Source organism: Amblyomma americanum, chromosome 1 (assembly GCF_052857255.1).
Source record: "Amblyomma americanum isolate KBUSLIRL-KWMA chromosome 1, ASM5285725v1, whole genome shotgun sequence".
Taxonomy (NCBI): domain Eukaryota; kingdom Metazoa; phylum Arthropoda; class Arachnida; order Ixodida; family Ixodidae; genus Amblyomma; species Amblyomma americanum.
Genome location: NC_135497.1, coordinates 394,417,482 through 394,443,287, shown reverse-complemented (window position 1 = coordinate 394,443,287; position 25,806 = coordinate 394,417,482). Strand labels below are relative to the sequence as shown.

General features: G+C 44.5%; 2 protein-coding genes and 1 pseudogene across 2 annotated transcripts; 2 read left to right on the top strand and 1 right to left on the bottom strand.

Moving 5' to 3' along the window:
• The first annotated feature begins 646 nt into the window (after window positions 1–646).
• LOC144123449 (uncharacterized) lies at window positions 647–2,295 on the top strand (annotated as a pseudogene).
• A 2,668-nt stretch (window positions 2,296–4,963) lies between these two features.
• On the bottom strand, window positions 4,964–21,105 carry LOC144123439 (uncharacterized). Its single transcript, XM_077656266.1, has 5 exons — window positions 20,913–21,105; window positions 16,291–16,382; window positions 8,895–9,068; window positions 5,429–5,660; window positions 4,964–5,073 (listed from the first exon to the last, which is right to left on the bottom strand). The coding sequence occupies exons 1-5, from the start codon at window positions 21,103–21,105 to the stop codon at window positions 4,964–4,966; spliced, it is 801 nt and encodes a 266-aa protein (XP_077512392.1).
• A 453-nt stretch (window positions 21,106–21,558) lies between these two features.
• LOC144123429 (uncharacterized) lies at window positions 21,559–25,469 on the top strand. Its single transcript, XM_077656257.1, has 4 exons — window positions 21,559–22,332; window positions 22,504–23,047; window positions 23,789–24,046; window positions 25,417–25,469. Exons 1-4 carry the CDS (start codon window positions 21,559–21,561, stop codon window positions 25,467–25,469), a joined length of 1,629 nt encoding a protein of 542 aa, XP_077512383.1.
• Window positions 25,470–25,806: the final 337 nt, after the last annotated feature.

Below are 25,806 nucleotides of genomic sequence, written 5' to 3'. Positions count from 1 at the left end.
CGTTGGCCAGGAGTGATAAGATGGCGGGCATCCTCTTGGAGCTCCACGATCCTGTTTTCTTTTGCAAACAGCTGCTGGAGCATGCGGGAACAGCCGACGCGGCCCGCACGGCGGTGGTTTCCGGCCGAACGCGTGCGGTGGTTTCTTGGCGCACCCTCCATCCCCTGCCGAAAATTTCCATACAACGGAGAAAGCGGATCCATACGTACGGAATTATGGAACTACGGACTCCACAGTGTACGGGTATCCGCGTTCATCCGTACTTGACGGATTCTTATGGACCTCCGCCTGTTATGGACTCCGTACAGTTGAACTGAACGGACTCCACAGCAGTCCGTAAAGGTGGATTCACACGACGGACCGAATCGCAGATCTCGCGGACGAACCGCGCATACGTAGGCTTAACGTCACGGATTCAGGCCAACCGGCTCATGTCCGCGGACGACGCGGACGGAAAATGCAAGGCGCTTTTTCGCTTTGGGATTCTGGCGGGAAAGAAACACAAATTCAGAATGAAACGCCACGTTGTCTAGCCACCCTGCTACTTTTTGTGCATTTTTTGCGACAGCCGCATCATAGTAAGCATCACTGTTTACATGCGAAACGTGTGCTTGCGTGCGCATGTCTAGTGTGCTTGTGGCGTCTTTGTCGTTCTCTGACCAACGTGCGCACCATGAGTTTGTCCGACGACGCTGCGCTTTTCTTAATTAATCTTGTAGAGCAGTTCCCAACGCTTTGGGACATTGCCCGCAATGATTATTCGAACACCGAGTTGAAGCAAGCGTTGTGGGATAAAATAACTGAGCAAATGACTGAACAATGGCCAGCCTACGCTCCCTACCAAACAGGTATGTGATATTTTGTAAATTCGGAAATGCACCTCGCCTATTGTTTTTTCGTGTTTTCTTGTAGCCTTGTTTATTTGGTCATATTTCACGACGTGACGATAAAGTGACTGCTGCGGAAAAAAAAACACGCAGCATGATTGACACGCTGTGCACTGTGTGAAAGCCCGGTGTACATTTGTTTGATATGGATAATGGTTGTTTTTTTCATTTCACGCAGAATCATTGAAGACCTTTTTTAATAACAAAAGACGCACGTACCGCCTGGAGAAGAAAAAAAATGCTCGAAACAAAAAGTGGGCAGGCAGTCGACGAGGCGTACACTGGGAAGTGGCGATTTTTCAGGACCCTGAGATTCCTAGATGCCGTGCGAACGCCGACTCACCGCTCAATCAACGGGCAGTGCGAAGGCAATGCAGCGAGCGCAGAAGTGGTAAGATATTTTGTGTTGCGCCTCGCATATCTGACCCTCACAATATTAGCAGTGCATTATTGGCAGTTTTCCTGTCGAAAACTTGGAAAATGCGAAAACCTGTGACCCATTTGTTTGGCGCGGTGCATGTGCGCATGACCTCTAGTAGAAATAGCAGATTAAGCCCCCAGAGCGGACAAGGATAGAGAAATGAGGGACTCGTTATGGCGCAAATAAGAAAGCCAGCCGCCATCGGAGATCAGGCAAGCATAGGAGAATGTTGCTTGCTCTTTTGTTTGCAGAGCTTATAGATGGGAAATTAAGTATCATATTGTTATCGCTCAAGAATATCTCCACTTATTTTTAAGGCATAATATAATTATTGTTACTATCCCGATTGTCAACCGCACAAAAAAAAAAATTGAAACATTCGCCTTGTTTTTCCTGGCTTTAGATGGCTGTTGGCCTCCTTCATATTATGCTTGCAGTAAGAACTGCACGTTTGGGGCAAGAGTTCACTATGTACTTATGTTTTTGAAGTTCGAATAGGATGTTCGAGAAAAAATTTTCCTGTGATAACTGTACTTGCTACTTTTCCGTAACAATTACAATAACTTCCAAGACCTCCGACCATGTGTATTGCACACTGAAAACAGTAATCAGGACCATTATCATTTTTTATCATTTCAGTCTCCAGAGCAAGACACAAATGAAGCTGTAGGGAGAATTGCAGCAGAGTCTGGCCTACTTGAGACCCAGTCAGCACCATCCCCACCCTCTCCAGGTCAGCAACCAGGCAAGAAGAGGAGGAGGACAAATGAACGGGCTCAAGAGTCGAGTGCTCGCTGGAGCGACCGCCAGCAAATACTGGAAAAATTGGCCAGTGCATTTGAAGTGCATGTGCAGCCAGAGGATCCAGCAGACCAGTTCGGAAAACTGGTCGCTGCACATATTAAATATGTGCCCAGAGAGAAAGTGCTGTCCTGTCAGGCAGAGATCTTGAAGGTCATTGAAAGATTTTCAAGTGATATGAGTTAGTTGGGAATAAAAACTTTATAAACATTTTATTTAAACACTTTCACTGTTGTCAATACTTGCTCACGTCTATGTGGGCAGCCTCACGCTGCCATGGCACAGCACCTTCATTTCCAAAGAAGTCGCACAATTGTTGTCGTACTGCTGCACCGATGGCATTAATCCTTCCACGAGGTGAAGGCTGCATATTAAGTTCTGAGGTGTTGCCAAGCTCGAGATGTGCATTTCCATCACTCATACCATCCATTCCCACAAAGTTGTGTAGCACACACGCTGCGTCCACAATCGCTGTAGCACGTTCTGGCTTGGCATTGATCACGGTGTGGAGGAAGCGAAACCGATTGGCAAGTATGCCAAAGGCATTCTCAACGACGCGTCGTGCACGGGACAACCTGAAAAGCAAAAATGCAAATCAGTCTACAAAGCACGCATACAAGTGCAAAAACAGGCACGGACAGTGCCTAAAACAATGAAAAGGTGAGGACAAGATGACGGACTATCAAACATCTGGATCAAGTGACTGCAGGAATCAGTTTTAAAGCACAAAATGTTGTATTCAGTATTTACCTGTAGTTGAATATCTTCTTGTCCTCGGTGAGCTTTTTGTCACTGAACGGCTTCATGAGATTCCTGCCTATTGGAAATGCATCATCACCAACTAATACAGGTGGCACCACAATGTCAGGTGAACTTGCCACTTTCACGCCGTCTGGCAGGCCGGCTGTTTCATTGGTGATGTTTTTCTGCAGAGGTGTTGTTTGCCAGACCCCCGCGTCTCCTTGCGATCCTGGTGCACCAACATCAGTGTAGATAAACCTGCAGTTGGCGTCCACCACAGCAAACAGGATTATGCTGAACGTCTTCTTATAGTTATAGTATATCGAGCCCGACTTGGCAGGTTTGGTTATGGTGACATGCTTGCCGTCAATTGCCCCGACACAGTTGGGGAAGTTCCATTGACGTCCAAAGCCCTGCATCACTTCTGTCCACGCTTCCTCTGTTTTGGGCGTTTTTATATACTCCGCTCTCAGTTCTTGGCATATAGCCGTGCAGGTTTCATGAATGATATCATTCACGCTTGAATGACCGAGCCGGAACTGGCAACTCAGCGAATGATGGCTCTCTCCTGGGAAGACAGAGCATAATGCAATGTAAATTTGGTAGCAAATTAAAAGAAGTGCACAAAAATTTTCAATCTGGAATTTGATTCACAAGAGCACCACAATATAGCAACCCTTGAAATGTTTGTTATTCTAGCGTAACGAAGCTTCTCGGGTGACTAAGTCCCCATTCTTTTGCATCTCCTGAATGTCAAGATGTTATTAATCAAAGCAAACGAATCTGCCGCAATAACACATTCCATAAGTTCTCGTGTTACACGGTGCCGCTAACTTGAAGACTCGTAGACTGGTAAAATAGCATCGAGCGGCAGCAGTTAAGCATCAAATATTAGACATGCGGAGCCCCCACCAGCTTCATTTTATCTTTATCGTCAATTGCACTTCTGAAGCAATTCCGGGAATAAGATTCCCATACTAACACGTTCCCTTCAGCTGTCCCCAAACAAAGAAAAAAAACTGTCGCTACAAGCACCTACACAGAAAAGTACGACGCTCACCTGAGGCAAGGTACCGTAGTGTCACCTGCAGCCGTGTCTTCGCGGGAATGGCTTTCCTCATGACAGTATCTTGTCTTTCAATCCGTGGACGCTCGCGTGACAACAGCTGCAGAAATTGTTCTTCGTTCACACGGAGCAGCCGGCGGTATTCGGCTCGATCTGGTTCCAGAAGCTCCTCGTACAACTGGTTTTGCAACCCAAGCTCCTTTCTGGCAATCCAGTTCCTTTGCCAGCAACTGCGTTTTGCGCAGTAATTATCAGAATCATCATCGAGCTGGTCTAATTCAATTACCCCTGCAGCGATCGCTGCCAACTGACGCTTCCGCTGCACCTCCATTTTGACGACTACTCTCGAACCAGTTCTCAGCTGCCGTTCGCAGCCAACCTGGTGTCGAGAGCTTGGCTGCTCCTTCTGTTTCCGTCCGCTCTGTCGTCTGCTATTCACGTCTGTCGTGTGAATGCTTTTAGCCCACGGACGGACCATGACGTCACGGATTCGTTCCGCGAGGTCTGCGATTCGGTCCGTCGTGCGGATCCACCTTAAGCGGTGGACTCCGCATATTTGTGCGGACTCCGCACTACCATGTGGAGGGCAATTCAGCCCGGATTACAATTGCACACTGTGGGAATGCAACAGCATGCATGCAGCTTTTAGCAATATGAGGCAGCTATACAGTTCTATATTCGTATTGATTATTATTTGCAGAAGTAAAAATTCACAGTGAGACTGAAATATGTACAGTATATAGACAAAATTTTGTGGGATGCAGATTCGAGAAAAAAAATTATTTCTGCATTGTCTCAATATGCAGTCAGCTGGTATTTTTGCAAATGGAGCACGCATGTGCCCTCATGATCCAATAATTTTGATTGCCTTGCTTCGCCTAAAGAAATATTTTTCTGCAATCCCACATCATGCAAACTTTTCTTCATATATGACTCTACATGTATGTGTTGACATGCATGAACAGCACTCACTACCAGTGTAAGTGCTGCTAAAATGTACAGCTAAGCAAAGTACTTTAAATATCTTTAATTCATATATGTAGCCACTCAATTTTTCAGCACTTTCAGCATGTCGCCAAGGGATCTATTTATGCTGCGCAAGCGCTCCTCCCTCGTTTTGCTGCTGGGATGCTTTTCCATGTGCATCTCGAAGGCCGCTGAAAACAGTAAAAATAATTGAGTACACAAAGTTTCTGAAATTGATGCAATCTATGGGCTTTTTATGGTACTGAAAGATGAAAAAAATGGACCCTTGTAATTACTTTCTACTATATTGATTCAGACTGTATCTTGCACCATATGCTTTGAAAGGGTCACAAGTGTCGTCACCATAGCAGAGAAAGTATTTCCCTATGGTTAGTTACAGGTTTGTACCTACAATTATAGTATCCTCAAATAAACTTTGTATTATATGCAACACCAAGGACCAAGTGTTAATGCATTATAGTCTCCAAATATGTGAATGAGAAAATAGTAACATGCAGAGAAATACTTTACAATGAATAACCTTACTTCGGAGAGCTTTGAGTTTTTCGGGCGTAAGAGCCCGCCTCTCTGGTAGCTCAGAAACTCCCTCTTTGTGCAGGAAACGGTGGCAGGGCCTACCGGTTATGCTCCTATTATAGAGCTCATTCATACCCCATAGAGCCTTTGCCATTTCCCGCACAAAGAGAGAGTCCTTGGGCTGTGTCTGCAGGTAAGCCCTTTTCACTCTAGGGAGGGTCACCCCACAGGCCAAGTGCACCTAAAAAAGTTTTGAAGTAAGGTATGTCAGACACACTAAGAAAAAGCGCATCATCAAGTAAAATATTGGTTACTGACAATCAACGAAAACTGTTTTAATCTTCATACAGTGCTAATGCTAACCATAGTACATGCAGCAGCTGGGCTACGATAAAGAATAAGAGGAAGTTATGAATTGTAGACCACAACAGTTTTGAAGCCTGAGGAAATGCATGCAATCAGTGCAGCCCTAAGAATTTCCATTTTTTAATCTTGTTTACAGTTCCTCATCAGAACAGGTACAAAGTGCCTGTCACTATGACTGCTTTCGAGCTTCTTTTACAAGTGATACGCTCATAAAATTTCTATACAAGCCCATCTCTCTTGTGAGCCATCTCCAGTTAACCCCCTAAACGAAATCAAGCGAAATATTTCTAAATCCCTGTTAGCTAGCCATAGAAGACAATGCAACAAAGCTTTTGCCACAAACAACCATTTTTCAGGCTTGTTTTCACTTCAACAAAATTTTCGTTTAGTGGAGCTGGGCTTGAAAATTCATTTTATGATAACATAGGCATAATTAACGCTAACTGTAGTAACTTTTCGTACATCCACAACATATAAAATTAATGGGTGACGATTATCAGACCTGAATGCTTTCCAAGCTCTTCCTGATTGTCAGGCTTTGTTAATTCACCTGATGGCCTGAACCTTATTCCATTCATTAAAACTGCGAGTAAAAATGAAAATCTCCATTCTGTACCTCCTCGTTTTCTATACCGCCATTCCGTGTGTCGCCTCCTCTTGGGGCCCCTTGCCGCTCCTGGGCGATTACCGATGAAGTGGGCACATAAATCTGCGCCTGCAAAAATAAAATTGTCATTTCAGTTCCCAATTATTGTGCACAGCTATTAATCAATAACTCTGCAAGTAAAGTGCACTATTATAATTTATTTAAATTTTAATTAAAGTTGGTCACAGTGTTAGGTTATTTGCTATGCAAGCAAGTTATGTGACAGCACCTTTGCAATAAGCTGGCATGAGGGTTTCATATTGAGTAAAGAATGATAAGGTAGTAGTCTAATACCCCTGCCACACTAACAAATTTCACCTGAGTTTATTTTCATTAAAGATCCCAAATGGGGTGTTACATAAAGAGTGGGATAATGGTGCACCAGTGACAGCAGTCATAAACAATGATGGGCAAGTTATGGCAGCGATATGATAGGGAAGGCCGTCTACAGTCAGTTGCTACTCAACAAAATAATGAGTTGGTAAAGACGTTGGCACCGGCACACAGGTGCAGAACTTGGAAGAGGGTGATCGATGCGATGGGATCTGCGTGGTGGTGGTGCACAGATTTAGGGTTCTTGTCTTTAATGGCACTAAATTAATGTCATTCGGTCTCTTTTGGTCCTACATGGTAAAAAATAATGTCATTTGCAAATTATGGTAATGACAATTGGTGAAAAAAAAGTCTATATAAAAGACATCAGCGCCCATAAAACGTGCTTGAAATTGTTGCGTACTGTTTCAAAAGCTGTTAGGAACATTTCTGGGCAATATTAAGGCTTCAAATATTATTTCTGACAATTCTGCAGCACTTAAGTTTAGCCATCAAAATCCAAGCCAAGGACAGAGTCAACCGCAAATCTGAAAAATGTAAACAAACAAAATGGCTGGCATGACACGGTGGAGCACAGATTGTTGAAATAACTTCCAAAAAAGTGAAGTGCTCAGTTACAGCTTTAAGTACTTCCCAGCCAAACGAACATCGAATGCCAGCCAACAATCTACAAAAATATCCCCATACAGAACTCGAGCATTGCTATTAGAATAACTTTTGAATTATTAGTAATAACCACTGCTGTAACAAATGTATTTTTGAGGAGATGCCAGCTATCCATCTCATCATTCTGTGTGGAGTAATTAAAAGAGTATACGTGCATCTTCTCGGGAAAACTAGTTACTAAGATAGATTACTCTATTCAAGCCCGTGACCAGCCAAAACAGAAAAAAAACCTTGCATGACTGCATATGCGGCTATTAAATACACAGCTCCTCATATGAAACCACTGGAGAAACAGAAAGGTGAAGAGCAAAACTGTCAGGAAGACAATGAGTTTCATTGTAAACCACAAGGCACGACACAAGGATGACACGAACGATAAGAAAGACTGGAAAATTTTAATGATATTCGAGAAGTAACAGATCAACAGCAAAATCAATTATCCCACACAAGGCATTAACACACCTTGCATGGGAAGTGCAGCCCAGGAATAATAACTAATAAGAGGATTTTTCACCACTGCAGTGAAAGACAGGACATATTTGACAGGGCACAAAGAATGTCCTGCCAAATGGCAAATTAAATTTGGAAAGTGATACGCTACATGCCATCTTGCTTTCTAAAAACGCAACAAAAAATAATCAACACCAACCAAAAGAATGACGAACTAGATATTTCAGCTACCACACAGGAGCTTTGTTCACAATGAGGGCTGAACGAAGAACGAACACATTGCTCCGCACCAACCGTGCACGCGGCAGTCTTGCAGCAGACAACGGCCCTGTCGGTTTATGACATAGCTCAGGCTGCTTCAATATGGCTGTTGCTGTCAGGGGGAGGGGCTTAGAGCTGATAGCTTTAATTGAAATTGCCACTTCAAAGGCGCAAGTACAGCTCTGCATCTTTTTTAGGCATGCATAACAATGTTGTGGCTAGTACCTGCAATGTAAAACCACGATTTGTTGGTAGACCATGTCATGACCCCTTTAAGACGTCGACTCTACCTTTTGCCCTCACTGTGAACAAGGCTGCCGCGTGGAAGGCGAAATGTAGTTGTGTTCGCTCTTTTGGTCGGCATCATTTATTTTTTGTCATGCATCATCCCGACCAGATGGGTTTCCGTCAAACTGTCGACTTCAATATTCCAAAAACACACTGCCAATGTATGTTTCCACGAACTATAGTTAGGGCCAGTAGTTTTCTTTCGTGAAAAATAGTGATTTAAATAAGAACTTGTGTCCCAACACAATCAGGCTTACTTATAACAGCCATATAGTTATAATGAACACTCAGTTATGATAAAACAACGAAAATATTAATCAGGGCAAATGGGCTGATCTACCCGTCACACTGGAAGACTTGTCCTACTAACTGAACAACATTCAGTGCACCAAATACCATTACCTCTCTTTTGGCACTACAAAGTAATAATGGTCGTTAACTGTATATATCATGTGTGCCACTCACTTGCACTGGTAGCCCCTGCTCTGCTGGGATCAGACTGCTGGAGGCAGCAGCCTCTACTGCAGTTGGTGCAGCTGCAGCCAGCTCTGCCAGCCCTTCACCTGGCACGTCTCGTGCCCCAAGGGATTCTGAGCCTAGCTCAGGCTCCCTCGTGGCCGGTATGTCCGAGTTGCAAACCTACAAGACAAATTGAAAATGCCCTTGTATATGCCAGTATTGAATCTCACTACACTTCACATACCTGTTGCTGTTCACTGCACTGGCAGGTTTTTCTTTTCTTCGGGTGTTCTTGCACCTCTCCTGCACGATGAAAGCACTTGTATTCATGCCAAACAGATAGCTTCAACACCCCGTCACAAGTGAAAACCCAATAATGATGAAAACAAAGCCGCAAAATCTGGAGACAAAAAATGCGATATGTGCAACATGTTAAACTGTTCACATAATGAATACTTCTCAATTTCTGCCATTACAGATGGCCTTTGTAATCTTTTTTTTTGCACCCATAAGCAGAGACACTGTACATTCCGCTTGTGTGCAACATAAGAGACAAGCCTGTTTCTAATCAAAAAAAAAAATCCAAGAAGGCCATGAAAATAACATTTTTTCAAGCCAGTAAGTTTTCTGCTTATTTTTATCCAATTTCATACTTCAATATACATTGTATCGCATACCAATGCACTCAGCAAGACTGCATAACTGGGGTGTATAGCAGGGGAGGTGTGAAAACCGGCCAGGCAAAACTGGCCCTTGAATGCATGAATGACCTGACAAGGAAACAGGGCAGCTTAAGGTCTTCAAACCTTTTTACAAATTAACTATTGCGACTGCGCATTTCACACATCACAGGGCTTTATTTTTCTTTGAGCTCAGTTCGAGATTAAGCTCACATAGGAGAGAAATCCCTGTAGAGCAGAAAAATATGGCCGCTCATTGCGTTGGTAGTGTGCATGATCAGCTGCACTATACTGAATTAACTCTCAAGATGTCTGAACTCAAGTTGCTGTCCTAAAGGATGCCACATTAATCCCAGAGCACTTAACACTGTGCCAAAATTTCTTTTCATCTGCTGTACTGTGCTTTTTTTTTACTTCTGTGCTTATGTCACCTGCCTATAGAAAAGAAATACCCACATCAAGACTGCATGCAGTTCCCAATTACTTTATTTTAAACATTGCAAGAATTGCAGCACAGCATGGGTATTTATAATTCATTTCAGGAGCATTCACTTTCTTTAGAGTAAATATAAACATGTTGAAACTGCACCTTTCATGAATGAGAGAGTTCTCTTCCTGACACTCGTCTCCTTTAGGGTACTTGTGTGTAAACATAGCAACCCTATCTTTTTAGACAGGTGTGACGAAGAGAAAAACTTTTGTAATGTAAAGTTCGAAATCGCAACCTTATACAGAGCGACATTGTCAAATCCCTCAATGGCGAGAGGCGCCACTCGGCTCTTCAAGGTGCCGAGTGTCATGCATTTTATCGAGCAAAATCACTGTCATGCTCTTATACTCATGAATCACCATATCACAATCCTACATGACATACCTACATCGCCAACTTAACCAAGTGTGCAAACATGCTGTTCATACTTCCAAGCTGCCTCCCCGCTAGCGTGGTGCCAGCGCCCTAGATGGCAGCTCTTGATTTTGCCCTAGTGACATTCATGTGCAAGCAGGCTACTCCTCTCAATGGTGAATGTACTGCACTTTTCACACCTCCCATTCTAAGCACACCTTAGCATATCTGTTTGACCAGTGGGGTGAATGACTAATTACGACACAGTGCTATTCGTGAAGCTCATATTCAACAACAAGCAGTCTTAAGGGCGACCCACATGGAGCATTTTTCTTGCAAAAAACTAGCGTCGGACGGGGCGGCCGTTTGCCGCTGATCAAGCCGGGCTAGATATGTCCACCCGGCAGTTAGCCGCTCGCCGGAAGCGGCCAACGTGGGCTATCAGCGCGGACCAGTCAGGGTGCGACCGCGTCCGACTTCCGCCCGCTTCTACAACATGGCCGCACCTGCCGAAGCGGCCTCTCGCTTCACCATGAACTCGTCGTTACCGCTACACTGTGCCTCAGGTTCACGGCAAACAAAAGTCGCACGAAGCTTTCGCTTTGTCCGAAGATGCCCGCAGCACAAAATTTTTGCGATGAAACGCGCCAGATTTTTGAGAATTCTGGATTTGCAAAGCTGCTAGGCTTAGCCACTACACGTCGGTTGATGTCAGGAAGTGCAAGAGGTTCAAATAGGTTAACTATTTTGGTTCAGTAAGGGGTCACAAAGAATAATTCGTCCTCTTTGTCATCATGGAATCAACAGGTTAATTGTAAATGCACAGCTGTTCTTTTCAGCATTTTACTAAGCATATGGAATCACGCCGTTTCTAAATCCTTGCAGCAGCGGTCTGGTGGCAGCCACCCATTTTCCGCCGCTTGTGGTGCTGCACGGCGGAAGAGCGTTGGCGTTCTGCAGTGCAAGTTCGCTCCATGTGGGTCCCCCTTTAAAAACGTGCAATGAATTAGACCTCAGGCAAAGACAATGCCAGCACCAAACGTGATGCCCGTTTAGAAATGAGGCAAAATAGATGTGTCATGTTATCTTGATTGCATCATCATTGGCTGGAAGCCGTCACTCATTCTTCTATGCACTACACACCACCACTCATTCCACTATACACCTGCACTCATATACTACTCAAAAAGATAAAACGGAATTTCTCACAGCAAATACCGCCACAACGTTTTGAATTTTACCCACCAGAAAGTCAGCAATGAAAATATTATCAAGACCCTGAGGCAAACAACTCAATTTCACAAGGCTCACCACCTCATTTATGATAGGGCATCTTAGTCAAACCATGCATTGCCCCTGCCTAATGTTCTCTAAAAGCCCAAATACATGCTTGCTAAGAATAGTTGCTATAAACGTGGAACTAACAGCAGCCACGCTGACAAAGAAACACCTCAGCAAACACTGTTGGCACTGCATCTCTCATGCACCAATATTGTTCTTGAGATGCAAACAGTTATGTGCCTCACCAATTCCTTTTATGACCACTTCTTGCAGGTCATAGTTTCGTTGGCGTTTCTGTGACAGCTTTTTCCTAAGGGACCTAATTTCCGATTGTAGGTTTTCTATTTCATTTTTTTTTCATCCAGTGCCCTCTTCTCCATAAGGTCTTTATCTAAAGAAGAGCTTTCTTCAAAAGAAAAGCTCAGCTTTTTGTGGCAAGCCTCCTTTTTTTGGGCCTTTTTTTGTTTTTGGCTCATAACCTGCTGAAATGAAAAGGAACATATACATCTTATTACTATCATTCTAAAGCACATTCCTGGGCAAATTTCCAGTCCCATAAAAAAACTAACTTCTAAGAATGAGATAAAATGGAAGAATAACCATAATTATGGTGCTATTTCTTGCTTTCAGCACACATACCATGGGGCCCACTAGAAGTACTTTCCAAACAGCATAACCAACTTGCAAGTAGTCTGCAATTGTCTGACTACAAAAAACAAGAAGTGTTGCCCAACCAACTCTCTGCATCATCCTACGCAAGGCTTTTATGCGAATGAGGTGAAGAAAATTTCTGCGACCATTCTGACTCCACATGGTTGCATCTCGACAAAACAGATAATAACATTTTAATGCCATAAACTCATTATCAACCAGTGAAGAATTTCAATTTGTGGATGATTTTGCTATTACGAAGCAAATCAACAGGTGATGTCACTATATTTAAACACATAACTGCCTTTTAATGTCACTATTAAAGGGAAACCAGATGGGATCACTAAGTTGTGATAGATTGATAGATTAACATCTCAGGATGATGACAGTCAGAAAATTGCCTCCAAATGAAGCACCTGTGGTAACACCCCATCCAGATTCAAGAAACTGAAGCTCGTGGCGTGTCTGCTTCGCCAGTAACAATTGGTTGAGTGGTTCGACGCACGGCCAAGCAGTCAAGAATGTGAAATACATAAAAAGAGCGCAAACCAGATGATGGACAGAAAGATGAGACAGGAATGTCACTACAGAGACTTTTACCTTGCATTCTGTGCATCCACCCTGTGTGCAGCCATGCTATGAGCATGTTTAGAATGGTATGCTTGCAACAGATTTACACTCCGTTTTGTTTGCTCAGCAGACAGTCAAGGGGTTCAGTTCTCGGTTAAGCCTTTGAACTGGCTTCTTTCCGCGCGCTTGTGGCATTCTGAAATTATAAAATGTATTGTTTTCTCCTGTACGGGCATGCTATGAAGGATAAAATCCTCACCATTGAAAAGGTGGTACGTATGCATAAACAACCAAACTCGCGAGTCTGTGATGAACCAGCGCCGGAGTTCCTCGAATACTTGAATTAGGCAGTTTCCTGAACATGCTTGGTCAAATCATTATGCTCACCCTCATGAAATGTGGAGAGGTAACATTAAATGAAAAAAAAATAAAGGATGCTGCACTCACTGCCTCATTTGTAGTTAAATACCTGAACCGAGCATTCAGAGAAAGGTCAGCGTGTTTTGGCAGAGCTGAAATGCCACAGTCTCGTCTGCACAAGGCCAAGCGTTAATAATTGTAAAGCAGTTATTCTTCGGTATAGGGTCCGGTTACACTAGGCCGATGCTACGGCGATCGGTTGGCTGGTCGGTATGCAAATGCCATCGCTGACGCACTAGTCTGTCCAGCTATACCGACGACGACGCCAGCAGGACCAATGACCCCGTATCGCAGTAATGTAAAAAGAGTGAACGTAGTAGGAACTGGCAGAGTGTGGTGGGGGCTAGTTGATATGACATATTTTAATAAACTTAAGAACTTTAAAACTTACTGGACCTGATGCTAGCCACGGTGACATACGCGCGATGTTCGTGCACGAGCGAAGATGTGCTTTTATTCGGTGCCTGCGCATAGAACCTATCGGCGAGGCAAGCGACACGGACAGAAAACGCCGCATGACGGTGCCACTCATCGCCGTCGCCTAGGCTTGTGCGGCCGAGCGAAAGCTTCACACCCGGTGAATATATGGCCCGAAAGACAGCGCTTGTGTACCTTATCCACATCGAAAAAAGCAAACCGAGCGGCTGCATTACATAACTGCACACTTTATTACTAATCAGTAAGGAACTTTTGCCATAATCTTGAATTTCGGTCAACGGTGGACCGCCGGCCCCTTTCGTGACGAGGCCTAGCGAGTACGCAGGATTCGTGTGTGCGATTTCGGCGATTGCAAAGAGCGAATTCGCGAGCTTTAGCACCTTAAATAGCTGTTGAGCTTAGCTTTGGCTACAGTGGCCTCAAAGCGATGACTGCCTACATCGCAGGGTGCGAGTACAATAAAGGGGAAGTGTCGATATGTGACCCGGTGTTCACAGCATGTGCTGAAGGCAGCCGGCAGCAGCAGTCGGCGTCGACTGTGGACAACAAATCTGGTAGTTTTCATTATTTCAAGTAATGTCCAAACTTATCTTTAGCTAAAGCGCTTTAAAATCAAATACTGATGACATAAGAGGAAGCAGACGCATTCAGCGGGAAGCGCCGGTCCTATGCGAGGCGTTTCCCAAGCAGGCGATATAGCATCAGCGGTGCTTATTGCAGTGTTATCATAGTGTGTAGACGAGGAACGCTACAATTTGCGAGCAATACTACGTAATATTTAAGATAAGGAGAGCCCACTTTGAGTTTTATGCCAAGCAGTACTGTTTGCGCACAGCTATGTAAACAATCCCAGCGCGGGGCTACAGTTGTCGTGATCGTCGCATTCCTAGGCCGCAATGCGCACGCACAGTAAACGCTAAATGATGTATTATCATTCTCAAGCACTCATATAGACGGCGGCGACCATTCAGCAGTGTGGGCAGTGAAAACATTCGAGTCGCGTAGGGTTTTGCAAGCGGCTTGGTTCCTGCAAAAGGCTTCTATGAGCCGAAGGGAATGTATGTTACAAATGCACACATGCAGTGGGAAGTCGTCTCATTCGGCACTTTTCTCTGCTCCTTTCGTGCCTCAAGGTTACTCCAGTGCCACCTTGTGATAGTTTGAGTTTAATTATCAAGCCGATGAATAGCGGACAAGAAACTGGTATCCAGCTACAAAACGACGCGGCTTTCACGGCGCACATCGGCGAAGGCATGCAATGCACGTCACGTGCCGCTTTTCGCATACAAAAGCACTCGACTGCTCAAAAGAAACCACACTCATAACATAAAAATAACTTGTTTATGAGCGTAAATAATAAAGCAGGGGTCCATCCATTTCTGTTTCCTCAACAATCAGAAAAGGGGTGCCACAAGCAAGTCTGCTTTCCTAAGGATTTCTCAGCTAGCGTACTAAGCTGACGGCTTCCTAAACGAAAACACTGAAAATGTATTTTATTTGGATAAGCTAAAAAAAAAAAGAAAAGTTTTCGAGCGACCGCCGTCTATGACGTGCATGCAAGCACCTCAACAGCGCGCAGCAGACAACGCGGGGTGCGCATGCCCTTCTAACGTCAGCGATCAGAGGTTGTTTCCAGACCAGCAAGCAGTTCGCAGAAGAAACAGAAAAAAAATCGTTTTCAAAATATTTGCCACACAGAATCAACTGAAAGTTGGGGAATTTTAATTAAACGAGTTGAGAATTAAATGCGATAAGCAGGGTATGCGTGAAAATAGGCTGTCAAGGCCCCTTTAATTTAGTATTCCCATTCAATGTCTCTTTACAGACAGCTTGTGCACACTGAGTATAACTCTATTATTTTCCCTGAATTCTCAAATAATTGCTGGTCTTCCAAATGTAATCTGCAACAAGAGTTGAACTCACAGGTTACTGTTACATACAAGGTCTTTAATGGTCAAGGATTGATAAAACTGCCAAAGCTGGCACTAGTCCGTCGGCCAGGCTTCAGGTACCCGATTTATTCTTAGGCTACAAAGGACATTATTGTCAGGAAGGCCTGATAAGCCTCCCACCGTGGTTTGACTGGAGCCCATTAGAATAAATTACGAATACTGATCATACACAGGCTGCTTCCTTTCCTTTGCGCATCTCCCCACTCGCTTGTACTTCAATCTTTCAATCTACAATGGAGCACACAGCTAAAATAGGCAAGCAAATACATAAGATGCACTACGAAATATTCGAAAGCAAAGAACAAAGGAAAGAGCTGCTGCTAATGACACTTTTCCTGATGCAAGGTCGGCTTTGGCCAAACAGTGCCATGCTACAAAGTTGTTTCGTTTAATGAAAGTGACTGTTTGCTCAAAGTGGGAAGCCTCCGGCCAGAGGAAAGCTTTTACCGACTGTATCAACAACAGGTTCCCGGCATCACTAAGAATTGAATGCCACACTTCCCACATGTGAAGCAGATGCTCCAATAACTTGGCCACTGAAGTATTGCAAATTGACAGACGTATACCTGAGCACTTTGCTGAGCAGCATCATCAAACACATGCTTCGGCCACCGGATCCTTCGCTTGTTCAGTTTTTTTGCCAGTTCTTCTGCCGTTGCTGCATTATAGACATCTCAATTAAACATAATACTCATGAAACAATACAACATATGAACAAAGCAGTGTACAATGAGCAGAACAATTTCAAATATTATTGTCAGCCGTGGATTTATGTAATACATGCTGGAGCAGCTTGCCATTCTATACGTGAGTGATGCAAGGTTAATCTCTACCTTGAATAAATAATTTGTGCCTATTAAGAGCTGTCCAACACCAGAATTATGCATGCTTGAAGTGGTAATTAACATGACAAAGCTGTGATTATTAATAACGTAGTGCATTTTGCATACAGGTCACAATAAGTCTGCACAACAGACAAAGAGTTTTCACGCTGCTGGAAGTTGTGCTGATCACAGATCACAATGTTCTTGACTGCATGCATAGACTGATGAGATACTAAGCCTGATCATGGCTTCTGCAGGCACAGGCATATAGGAGGTATTCACGTGACGTCATCCACAAGGAGTGCTAGCATCTGGCGCGGCATTCACCATGTTCACAGTCAAGTTCACCGCCATTGCAGCCAGCCGCAGCATTGAACTGCTTGCAAGTTAAATGTCGCTCGCGTCTCATAGTAGACAATTTCTGTCTGACGTGGAAACACATTTGACAGAGTGGATACAGAGTGGTGCTCAATGAAAAAAGAGCATTTTGACAGGACAAAGAAAGGAGAGGACAGGAAGGGTGCTACATTTAAAACTGAATGAAAATAAACACCGAAAAAACATCCCATCACTAAGCAACAACATGCATGCACAAATCTTCAAAGAATGCAAAAAAAATTACAATGATAACCTAGCAATCAGCCAGTAAAAGAAAATGGAAAAGAGAAATAGAAAAAAAGAGAAAAAGGAGCAAAAGCTCATGAAGGCTGAACCATGAACTGCATGAAACAGAAAATATTGGACACCCTAAAAAGATTCGACTTGGTGAAAACAAACTTATACGACCGAGGAGGCGCAGGTGTGGTATGTGACGTGCAGGACAGCTGCTGCAAGTTGAATTCACTAATGTCGAGGCTTGTCTTGTGCATGGCTTGAGTTTTCGACAGGTCAAAAAATTAAACCGTACAAATCTCTGAAATCATACAAATATTTGACAAAAAGACGTGCGTGAGACTGCAGAGGACTGGAGTGCCACTTTTTTAAGGGGTAAGTAATTTGCAACGTGCCAGCTCAGTTAGCTAGTAGCTAGCTTGTCATCTCTATCTACTGAAAGTAACATGCTAATGCTCAAGCTAGCGGAATCGCTGCACAGTGCATTGCTGTGAACCTAGATTCCAGGCCATGTGCATTTGAAGCAGCTTTATGTTGCTACAATCAAAACTGCAAAACATTCTCGCTAGGTCTGCTGTTCATGATGTGAGCACATTACAGTTTTTGCTTCACTGTTCTGTCACATAAATAAGGCACGTATTACACTTTGACTTTCTGCTGAAACAGCATATGTTAAGCTTCCACAGATTTTGGACTACAGCTGATGGAAATAAGATTTTCTGTGCTGCTAAGTTTTGTAATTGGAGCTGGTAATCATGCGCTCTTTATCAATGTTGTGCCCCGTGTGAGTAGCAGACAGGACCAACCGATACAAAAAAGCTTCAAGTCGTGTACATTCTTACGTGTAACGCAGCTTGCTAATTTGGCTCTCTAGTTGCAGTACAAGCTAGGGCGGCTGCCTAAAAGCAACACTGAAAGGCAGTAGTGTGGCTTGATGGGCTTGCTCATTAATAGTTTTGAAAAACACAGCAGCGCAGCAGAAGACGAAATAGCGCCCATGGTGTTTGTCTCTGTTCTTTGTGTTTTCATCTTCTGCTGCTCAACAGTGTTTTTCAAGACTGGGAGGCAGTGCGGCTATACCACGGCAAAGAAGAATTCTGCTGCAAAGTTCATGTACAAAGAGTATTACACTTAGAAAGTGGACGTTGATGCATTTAAAAACGTGCAAAAGTTCGGATCACTAACAGGTGCCTCACGGTATATTTGACACTGTGCGAACGGGCACAAAACGGCCCCAAACAATGTACGCTAGCCGCAGCGACGCTCGACCGCTTGGTAGCACTGCTTCAGTGAATACCTTCTATAAGGAGTATGCACGAAAGACGGCAGCGTGATGCTATGTGTTGAGCAGCCATCTTGTATTCATTAGCCAATGCCCACTACACTCGCAGCAGCCGCTACAGCAACATGCTGTGCTGATGTGCTACAAGTAGCCTAACTGTTAGCAAAGAGAATGGCTTCATTTTTTACATATTATGCAGTGACACTATCTGAATGTGATAGACGACGTTATGGAGCGAAAACAAAAACAACTGGGATGGACCTTTTCACACTGCAGGCAAGCGTTTGCGTCGAGGACATAGGCTTGTGTCATGCATGTATGACATCGAATAGTTCTTGATGTTAGAAAAAAAAGCTTCATTACTCAAAAGCAACTGAAGTTGTGGCAGGCGCTGAGGCCTACAACTTGTAATGAGCGGCTGGGTGCGCGAGCTGTCAGTGAAGGAAGTGTCGGCTGACCTCGTAGTCATGATAACAAAGGCTAGGAGGCTTCTTTTGCACCTTAACATGAGCTGATCGTGCATTTTATTTGCAGGTAAATCGTGTGCAAAGACAGAACCAGGCTCTGCTAACTGCATGGGTGGTGGCCAAGAGCGGAGGCGATGTAATCGCTGCACACTGCACCTGCATGACAGGGAATGGCAAAGCCTGTTGCCATATTGCTGCATTTTTCTTCATCGAGCATGGCGTGTGTGCGCACCTAGAGTGTTCTTGCACTGACAGCGCGAACACCTGGCTTCCAGCCCACATATGAAAAGTGGAAGTCACATTCGATGCACGCCATACTCGATGAAGAAAAGGATGCAGCGATATGGTAACAGTCTTTGCCATTCCCTGTCATGCAGGTGCAGTGTGCAGCGATTACATCGCCTCCGCTCTTGGCCACCACCCACGCAGTTAGCAGAGCCTGGTTCTGGCTTTGCATATGGTCTACCTGCGAATAAAATACACAATCAGCCCAAGTTAAGGTGGAAAAGAAGCCGCCTCACTTTTGTTACCATGACTATGGTGTCAGCCGACGCTTCCTTCACTGACGGCTCGTGCACCCAGTCGCTCATTACAAGTTGTAGGCCTCAGCGCCTTCCACAACTTCAGTTGCTTATGAGTAATGAAGCTTTTTCTTAACATTCAGAATTAGTGGATGCCTGAAGCAACCACGCATGGCCACAAGTCAATGTCCTGGATGCAGCTGCTTGCCCGCAGTGCGAAAGGGTCCAGCTGTTTGTTTTCTCCTCATAACGCTGCCTATCATATTTGGATAGAGTCGCTGTGCAATCTCGAGGGACCAAAGCCATTCTCTTTGCAAACAGTTAGGCTACTTGAGCACGTCACTTACAAGTAGGGGTTCGACATTTCAGATAAAACCAAAATAAACCGATAAAAGTATGCCGATTTCAGTTTTCGAAAAACGTCAGTATTCTCGGCATGCAAGACACAAATACCTGGCTGTTGAATGCGAGTTACACTCTGCCAAAGCTGAAATTAAGTAAGCAGGAAGCCAGGGGCATGATGCAACAACGACGTTGATTCCTTTCTCCTTGCCCATGGGGGACGAAATTTCCTCAATGCGTTCTGCATAGCAGTGGGTTTGAGACCCCTGCTAGAAGTGAAGGGAGGACAGGAACATAGAATATTTGTTTGTTAGTGGTATCTGACATTGTGCGCTTGTTGTCACAATATGGTTTATGGTTTATCAGGGTTTAACATCCCAAAGCGACTCAGGCTATGAGAGACGCCGTAGTGAAGGGCTCCGGAAATTTCGACCACCTGGGTTCTTTAACGTGCACTGACATCGCACAGCACACGGGCCTCTAGAATTTCGCCTCCATCGAAATTCGACCGCCGCGGCCGGGGTCGAACCCGCGTCTTTCGGGCCAGCAGCCGAGCACCATAACCACTCAGCCGACGCGGCGGCTTGTGTTGTCACAATACGTGCAGTGCGCCCTCCCTGATGTGTTAGCTTGTCCACTCACGCATGTTATATCTATGAGTATCGTAAGTAATCATGGCTCAACACTGCACATTTGTTGATCACGTGTTTCTTCTTATGTCTCAAGAGTAGACGAGTACAATAGGCTGACTCAGCAACGTGCGCAGTCGGGTGGGAATGACTACCGGAAAGTTGAAGCCGCGCAAGACCTGCAAGCAAAGCTGTACCCCGATAGCGACTTGTGATGAAGTGACAAAACCGCTGTCATCATGAATGCTAGCGACAGTCGGTTGCGGGTTTTCTCCAGAAAAAGCCCTGCCCGACGAAATTGCGAGGGCAAACAGCCTAGCATTTCCTGGTCTCTCCAGTTCTTGTCACGCCCGCCTGCACTCGCGAGGGGTACCCTCAAAGGCAGCTGTACCGCATGCACTAGCGTCACGCGCGCTGCGATAGTTTATAAATTTGCACACCTCCTACAAGCGTAGCAACGCGACTGCTTTGCGGTTTTCTTAGTGTGGACAAAAATACTGTTGTCACTTACCAGCCAGTTCTTCTATATCGCCAGGATAATAATCTTCATCACCGCCATCCGGAGCGTCTTTGTCCCGCCAGTAGACCAACTTGTTTTTCGCCAAGTCCTTTGTAGATTTTGGGCAATAATCTTTAATTAGGCTGACTGGCACGACGACCTTTTCACCGTCTTTATACAGCACGTATGCGAGCAACGGCTCCATAATAAAAAAATATTTTCGTAGGCTAACAAAGCAGCGCAGCTAGGGACCCAAAAAAATTGCACCTAATACCTAACACAGCTACGATGACTAGAAGCTTTGGATACTTTTGGCTTGTTATGGCCATGTTTTGAAAAGGCAATTTTTTCTAGCGCGCACGCGGAGCATATTTTAATGAATACTTATAAACTTTACAGTTCTTTCTTGGGTAGAACAAAGCCGACTGCAGGTACCCAGTGGACTTCAAATTGCTACAGTGTTTTGCACAGCGCATTTCGCGGTTGTATCCGGAGGGCGAAAGTCAAGACAATCAAGACTTCAAGAGTCAAGACCGGTCAAGACCGATAGAGCAGTGGTCACTTTTTTGTCACCTTTTGCTGCTATTTTGTTCAATTTCTCCCATTATAGTTTGGCATTTTTTGCCTGTCTGTTTCATTTAGTTTTTCTTAGACTACTATGAATGGGGATGTGACCAAGAAACGACGGAAGCGTTATTTCTACAAAGACGAACCGTTTGTTGTCCCGAAGACCACACTTTACAGAAGGCAGCAAGAAGTGCGGCTTCGCGCTCAGCATTGTGCCTCATCGACGTCAGCTGCCTCAGCTGCCAACGACGGAGATGTCAACGGCGGAGGCGTTGTGGGCGATTTGCTGAACCTTCCAAGTGGCGAGCAACCAGCAGCAGAACAAGCGGCGCAGCCAGCCTCGCCTACTTTGAGTGCCCACGATGAGCAGGCAGGCGGCAGCTCGTATGCCGATGACGAAGATTTGTTCCAAACAGACGACTTTGACCGGCTTGGCGAAACACCCGAAGACAGCAGTTCTATGTCGAGAGAAACCGAAAACGACGACGGCGAACGCGAGTTTCTGGCATCGGACTTTGTCGAGCTTGAGGCAGCAATACTTCCGGGCTCCACAACGACAAAGGCAGCCGCGATAATAATGATAATGGCGTTTGTCGTCACTCATGGCCTCACTTGGGAGGCCCTGAATGATCTTCTGCGCCTCATAGATGGTCTGTTTGGCTTTAAAGGTGATGTACTTCCTCGGTCAAAGTTTGTGTTCCAAAAGCTTTGGTCGTCGCGCAAGGAAAGGCTGGTGAAGCGGTTTTTTTATTGTGACACCTGTGGCAGTGTGCTTGTGTCAGTGCCCGGAATGTCATCAATGAGGTGCCCGGACTGCGAGGTTAGCACGGAACTTTGTGTTCTAAAAGCTAGGGGACATTTTTTCATTATTGACCAACGTTGTATTGTGATGTATCGTTTTTCATTTTATTGTATTGCATTATGTTTTGTTGTATTAACGTATTATTCTTAGTTGCATTTGCTTTGTCCCCCCCCCCCTTATGTAATGCCTCAACAGAGGCCTTTAAGGGTATAATAAATGATGATGATGATGATGATCATTTTAGATATGAAAGAACAGATGAAATGTTTGCTTGCAAAATCAAAGGCTGCATTGTTTGAAAGACTTGTGAACTTAAAGGCAGTCATTCAGCAAGGAGGAGCAGCACTGTTGCAGGACATCACAAGTGGATCTATGGCCGAGGAGTTGAGGAAGAGCGGCAAAATTGGCTGGATGGATCTTACCATCCCTATCAATACAGATGGAAGCCCCGTATTCAAGTCATCGTCATCATCTGTGTGGACAATCCAGTTTTTGATTAACGAGCTGCCACCTTGCGACAGGCTAAAGAACTGCTTGATAGGTGGGCTGTGGTTCGGCCAGCACCCGTACATGAGAACCTTCTTAACCAAATTTGTTGAAGAGATCAGTCAGTTTGGCAAGGTCACTTGGAAGGCAGGTCATACAGTGCTGTCATCAGGGCTTTACGTACTGTGCTGCTGCGTAGATGCGCCGGCCCGAGCATCTGTGATCAACATGGTCCAGTTTAATGGTCTCTTCGGCTGCCCTTGGTGCTACAATTGTGCCGAGTTTCACGAAGGTATGGTTGATCAAATTTTTCATTGCATCCGGCTGAACACTTGTGCATGTATGTTAACTTAGTGGATATGCTTAATAATTTCATATCTTAATTTTGAACAGCTTGTAATATGCCCTGAAATGCATTTAGGGTGTTCTGTCTGAGGTAGCTATGACCAAAAAATGGATAAGTTGAAGCGGTGTTCAAATACTGCTAAGGAAAAACGTTGCATTTGCAGCGGTCAGTTTGTATCAAAGTTGTCAGTGCACTTTATGAAAGCTCTGGCTGCTGAAAAATTTGCCATTAGAAACATGTGATATAGATGGTGTGCCACACTTATCCGTGACAGCAGATATGAGGTGCAAAGTATTGAAGGCGGGCCTAAAATTCCCCATCTAGATACATCATGCGAATGTCACGTGAGAGGCTTATACCCAGCAAGAGTACTGTCATAAGCAAAAGTAAGGGCTTTCAGTCTGCATTTCAAACCAAGCTGCACTGTATACATGTGGGTGCTACCTGACGAAGTGCTCCTAGTGTCAAGATTGGCACACTGCGACGTTTTCAACAACATGAGCGTTTCGTCAGGCAGCGCCAGCATGCAGCGTGGAATATGGTTCGCACCATGGACAGTTGGATCGATTACTTTTGCTCATAATAGTTTAGTGCATAAAACATATGCAGGCATTGCTTAATTCCTGTAGATTCTGCTTTCTGCAGGCAAATAATCGAGCATGCACACTATTTCTCTCCTTTCAACAGGGGTCCAAAGGTACATGAGTGTTACAGTCGGTGAGGAGCGGACCCCAGGGGAGATGTCGAAAGACATAGAGTTTGCGGAGAAGATCAAAGATGCTGTGAATGGGCTTAAAGGGCAGTCACCACTGAATCACCTGAAACACTTTAACATTGTGTTTGGCCACACAGTGGAGTATAGGCATTGTGTGCTCATTGGGGTCACAAAATGCCTTACTGACCAGTGGTTTGATTCAGCAAACTCTCAGCAACCGTTCTACATTGGTAAGTAGCGGAGAAAGTAAAAAGGCTACACTTCTACACATTATAGCACTAAGTAACCTTAAAAATTTTTCTAATACTCTGTACTACATTGCTGAAGGGTACATTGACCTAAATTAAGCATAGGAAAAAAGAGATAACAAAGGTTGTTGCTGGCTGGTACTCCTTAACCCTTTCCGGTCGTACCTCGGGCATCACCCGACAGTGGAAAAGTGTGCGTGTGGTTGGTATAGTCCGGCATGGCTCGGCACAGGGCTTTAAATAAATGTTTATAACCAAGTCATGATGTGGCACTCCCTTCCATTGCGAGGAGCTGGAAAGACCAAAAGAATGCTGACCATTGCAGGAGTCAGTGGGGAAGCTATACTTTACCAGAAAGGGTTAATTAACTGTTGCCGTTTAGTTCAGCTGCTGACATGATGGAGCTTAGCTTTGATGTTCAAGTTGCAGTGCTCATTCAGCTGGCTCCTCAAACAAGGTGTGGTCCTATGTCCTGCTATCAAAATTAGACATGAAAAATAACTAACTTACGATAAAGCACTAAGGGACTTATGAGCATGAGGAGGTTCAAAGTTTCACAAACAAGAAAGAACAGTCTGGCATGCTTGAGTGCTCAGAAAGTTGGGTAAGCTGCATTTGTGCAGCTCGAAAAAAGGAACCTGGATATGATTTGCATGACAGCCACGCAGTGCCACTGAACGCCAGTAGGGGTTCATATTATTTGCATTGGTTGTAAGCAATCACCCACAGCTTGCAGAATGCAACTTTTGCAAAAATTTCAATTTCTTAGCATCTTGTTCATATCACTTGAAGTTTAATGCTGCACCTTCTAATTTAAACATTTCAGGCTGCACGCAAAAACAGCAGTGCAATTAATTTCTCTATCTGATATTGCATTCCATAAACATCAAAATTGGCTTTTGAGGAAAGGAAATTGCGCAGAAACTATGGGAGTGAAAGAAAGGAAGAAAGAGGGCTCCTAGTGTTGGGCTGGGGAATAATTTCGACCACCTGGGGATCTTTAACGTGCACTGATGTCGCACAACACACGGGCGCGTTTTTGCATTTCACCTCCATCGATGCGAAACGTGGCCACCGTGGTTGGATTCGAACATGGGAACTCCGGCTCAGTAGCCGAGCACCCTAACCACTGAGACACCACGGCGGGTCTTCATAAACTTATGGCAGTGGATCCAGAAAAAAATTCATTTATATTGCTTGAATTATCAGTCAAAACAAAGTGGTGTCATAATTTTCACCTTGGAATTGTGAGCTGTGCGACATAACATCTTGGTATGTTGTGCCATGCTGGAACGTAACCTAATCCAACGCCTTTCACGTTGGTTCACTTATGTTCTAATTCTGCGTCACAGCAGCCAGTGCCATCTTCTCAGCCAGTTTGTGTGAATTTGTTTGCAGCAGGTGAAGACAAAGGCAGAGATTTTTTGTTCTGTTACCCTTCTCAATGTTTTCTATGCAACGTAAGTGCCTGACGTCATTTCAGTGCCCTTTTTTTTTACAAGATGTCCTGCTGCTATGTTGAGATTTAATGCTTAAAAGGGCCCACAAAATTTGTGCATGCAGCTTCAGCTGCTATGGTTAGAAAGCTGCTTTTTAGACTAGAACAGTAAACAGTGATAAGCCATTGCCCTTGTTACGTGCAAACCGGCGCCAAGTGCACAACATTTTTATTTGTGCAGGGCGCCCCGTAACCATGGCCAAAGTGGACAGAAGGCTGCTGGCAATAAAGCCACCTCATTCAT

Excerpts from the sequence above, each read along its gene's own strand:
- LOC144123439 (XM_077656266.1), bottom strand. The coding sequence starts at position 21,105 with ATGGAGCCGTTGCTCGCATACGTGCTGTATAAAGACGGTGAAAAGGTC. Across the intron at positions 5,661-8,894 it reads AGCAGGGGCTACCAGTGCAA|GTGCACTTGGCCTGTGGGGT; the intron begins GTGAGTGGCACA and ends AAACTTTTTTAG. Across the intron at positions 5,074-5,428 it reads AAAACTCAAAGCTCTCCGAA|CGGCCTTCGAGATGCACATG; the intron begins GTAAGGTTATTC and ends TACTGTTTTCAG.
- LOC144123429 (XM_077656257.1), top strand. The coding sequence starts at position 21,559 with ATGAATGGGGATGTGACCAAGAAACGACGGAAGCGTTATTTCTACAAA. Across the intron at positions 22,333-22,503 it reads AAGCTAGGGGACATTTTTTC|ATCATTTTAGATATGAAAGA; the intron begins ATTATTGACCAA and ends ATGATGATGATG. Across the intron at positions 24,047-25,416 it reads TCAGCAACCGTTCTACATTG|CAGCCAGTGCCATCTTCTCA; the intron begins GTAAGTAGCGGA and ends TCTGCGTCACAG.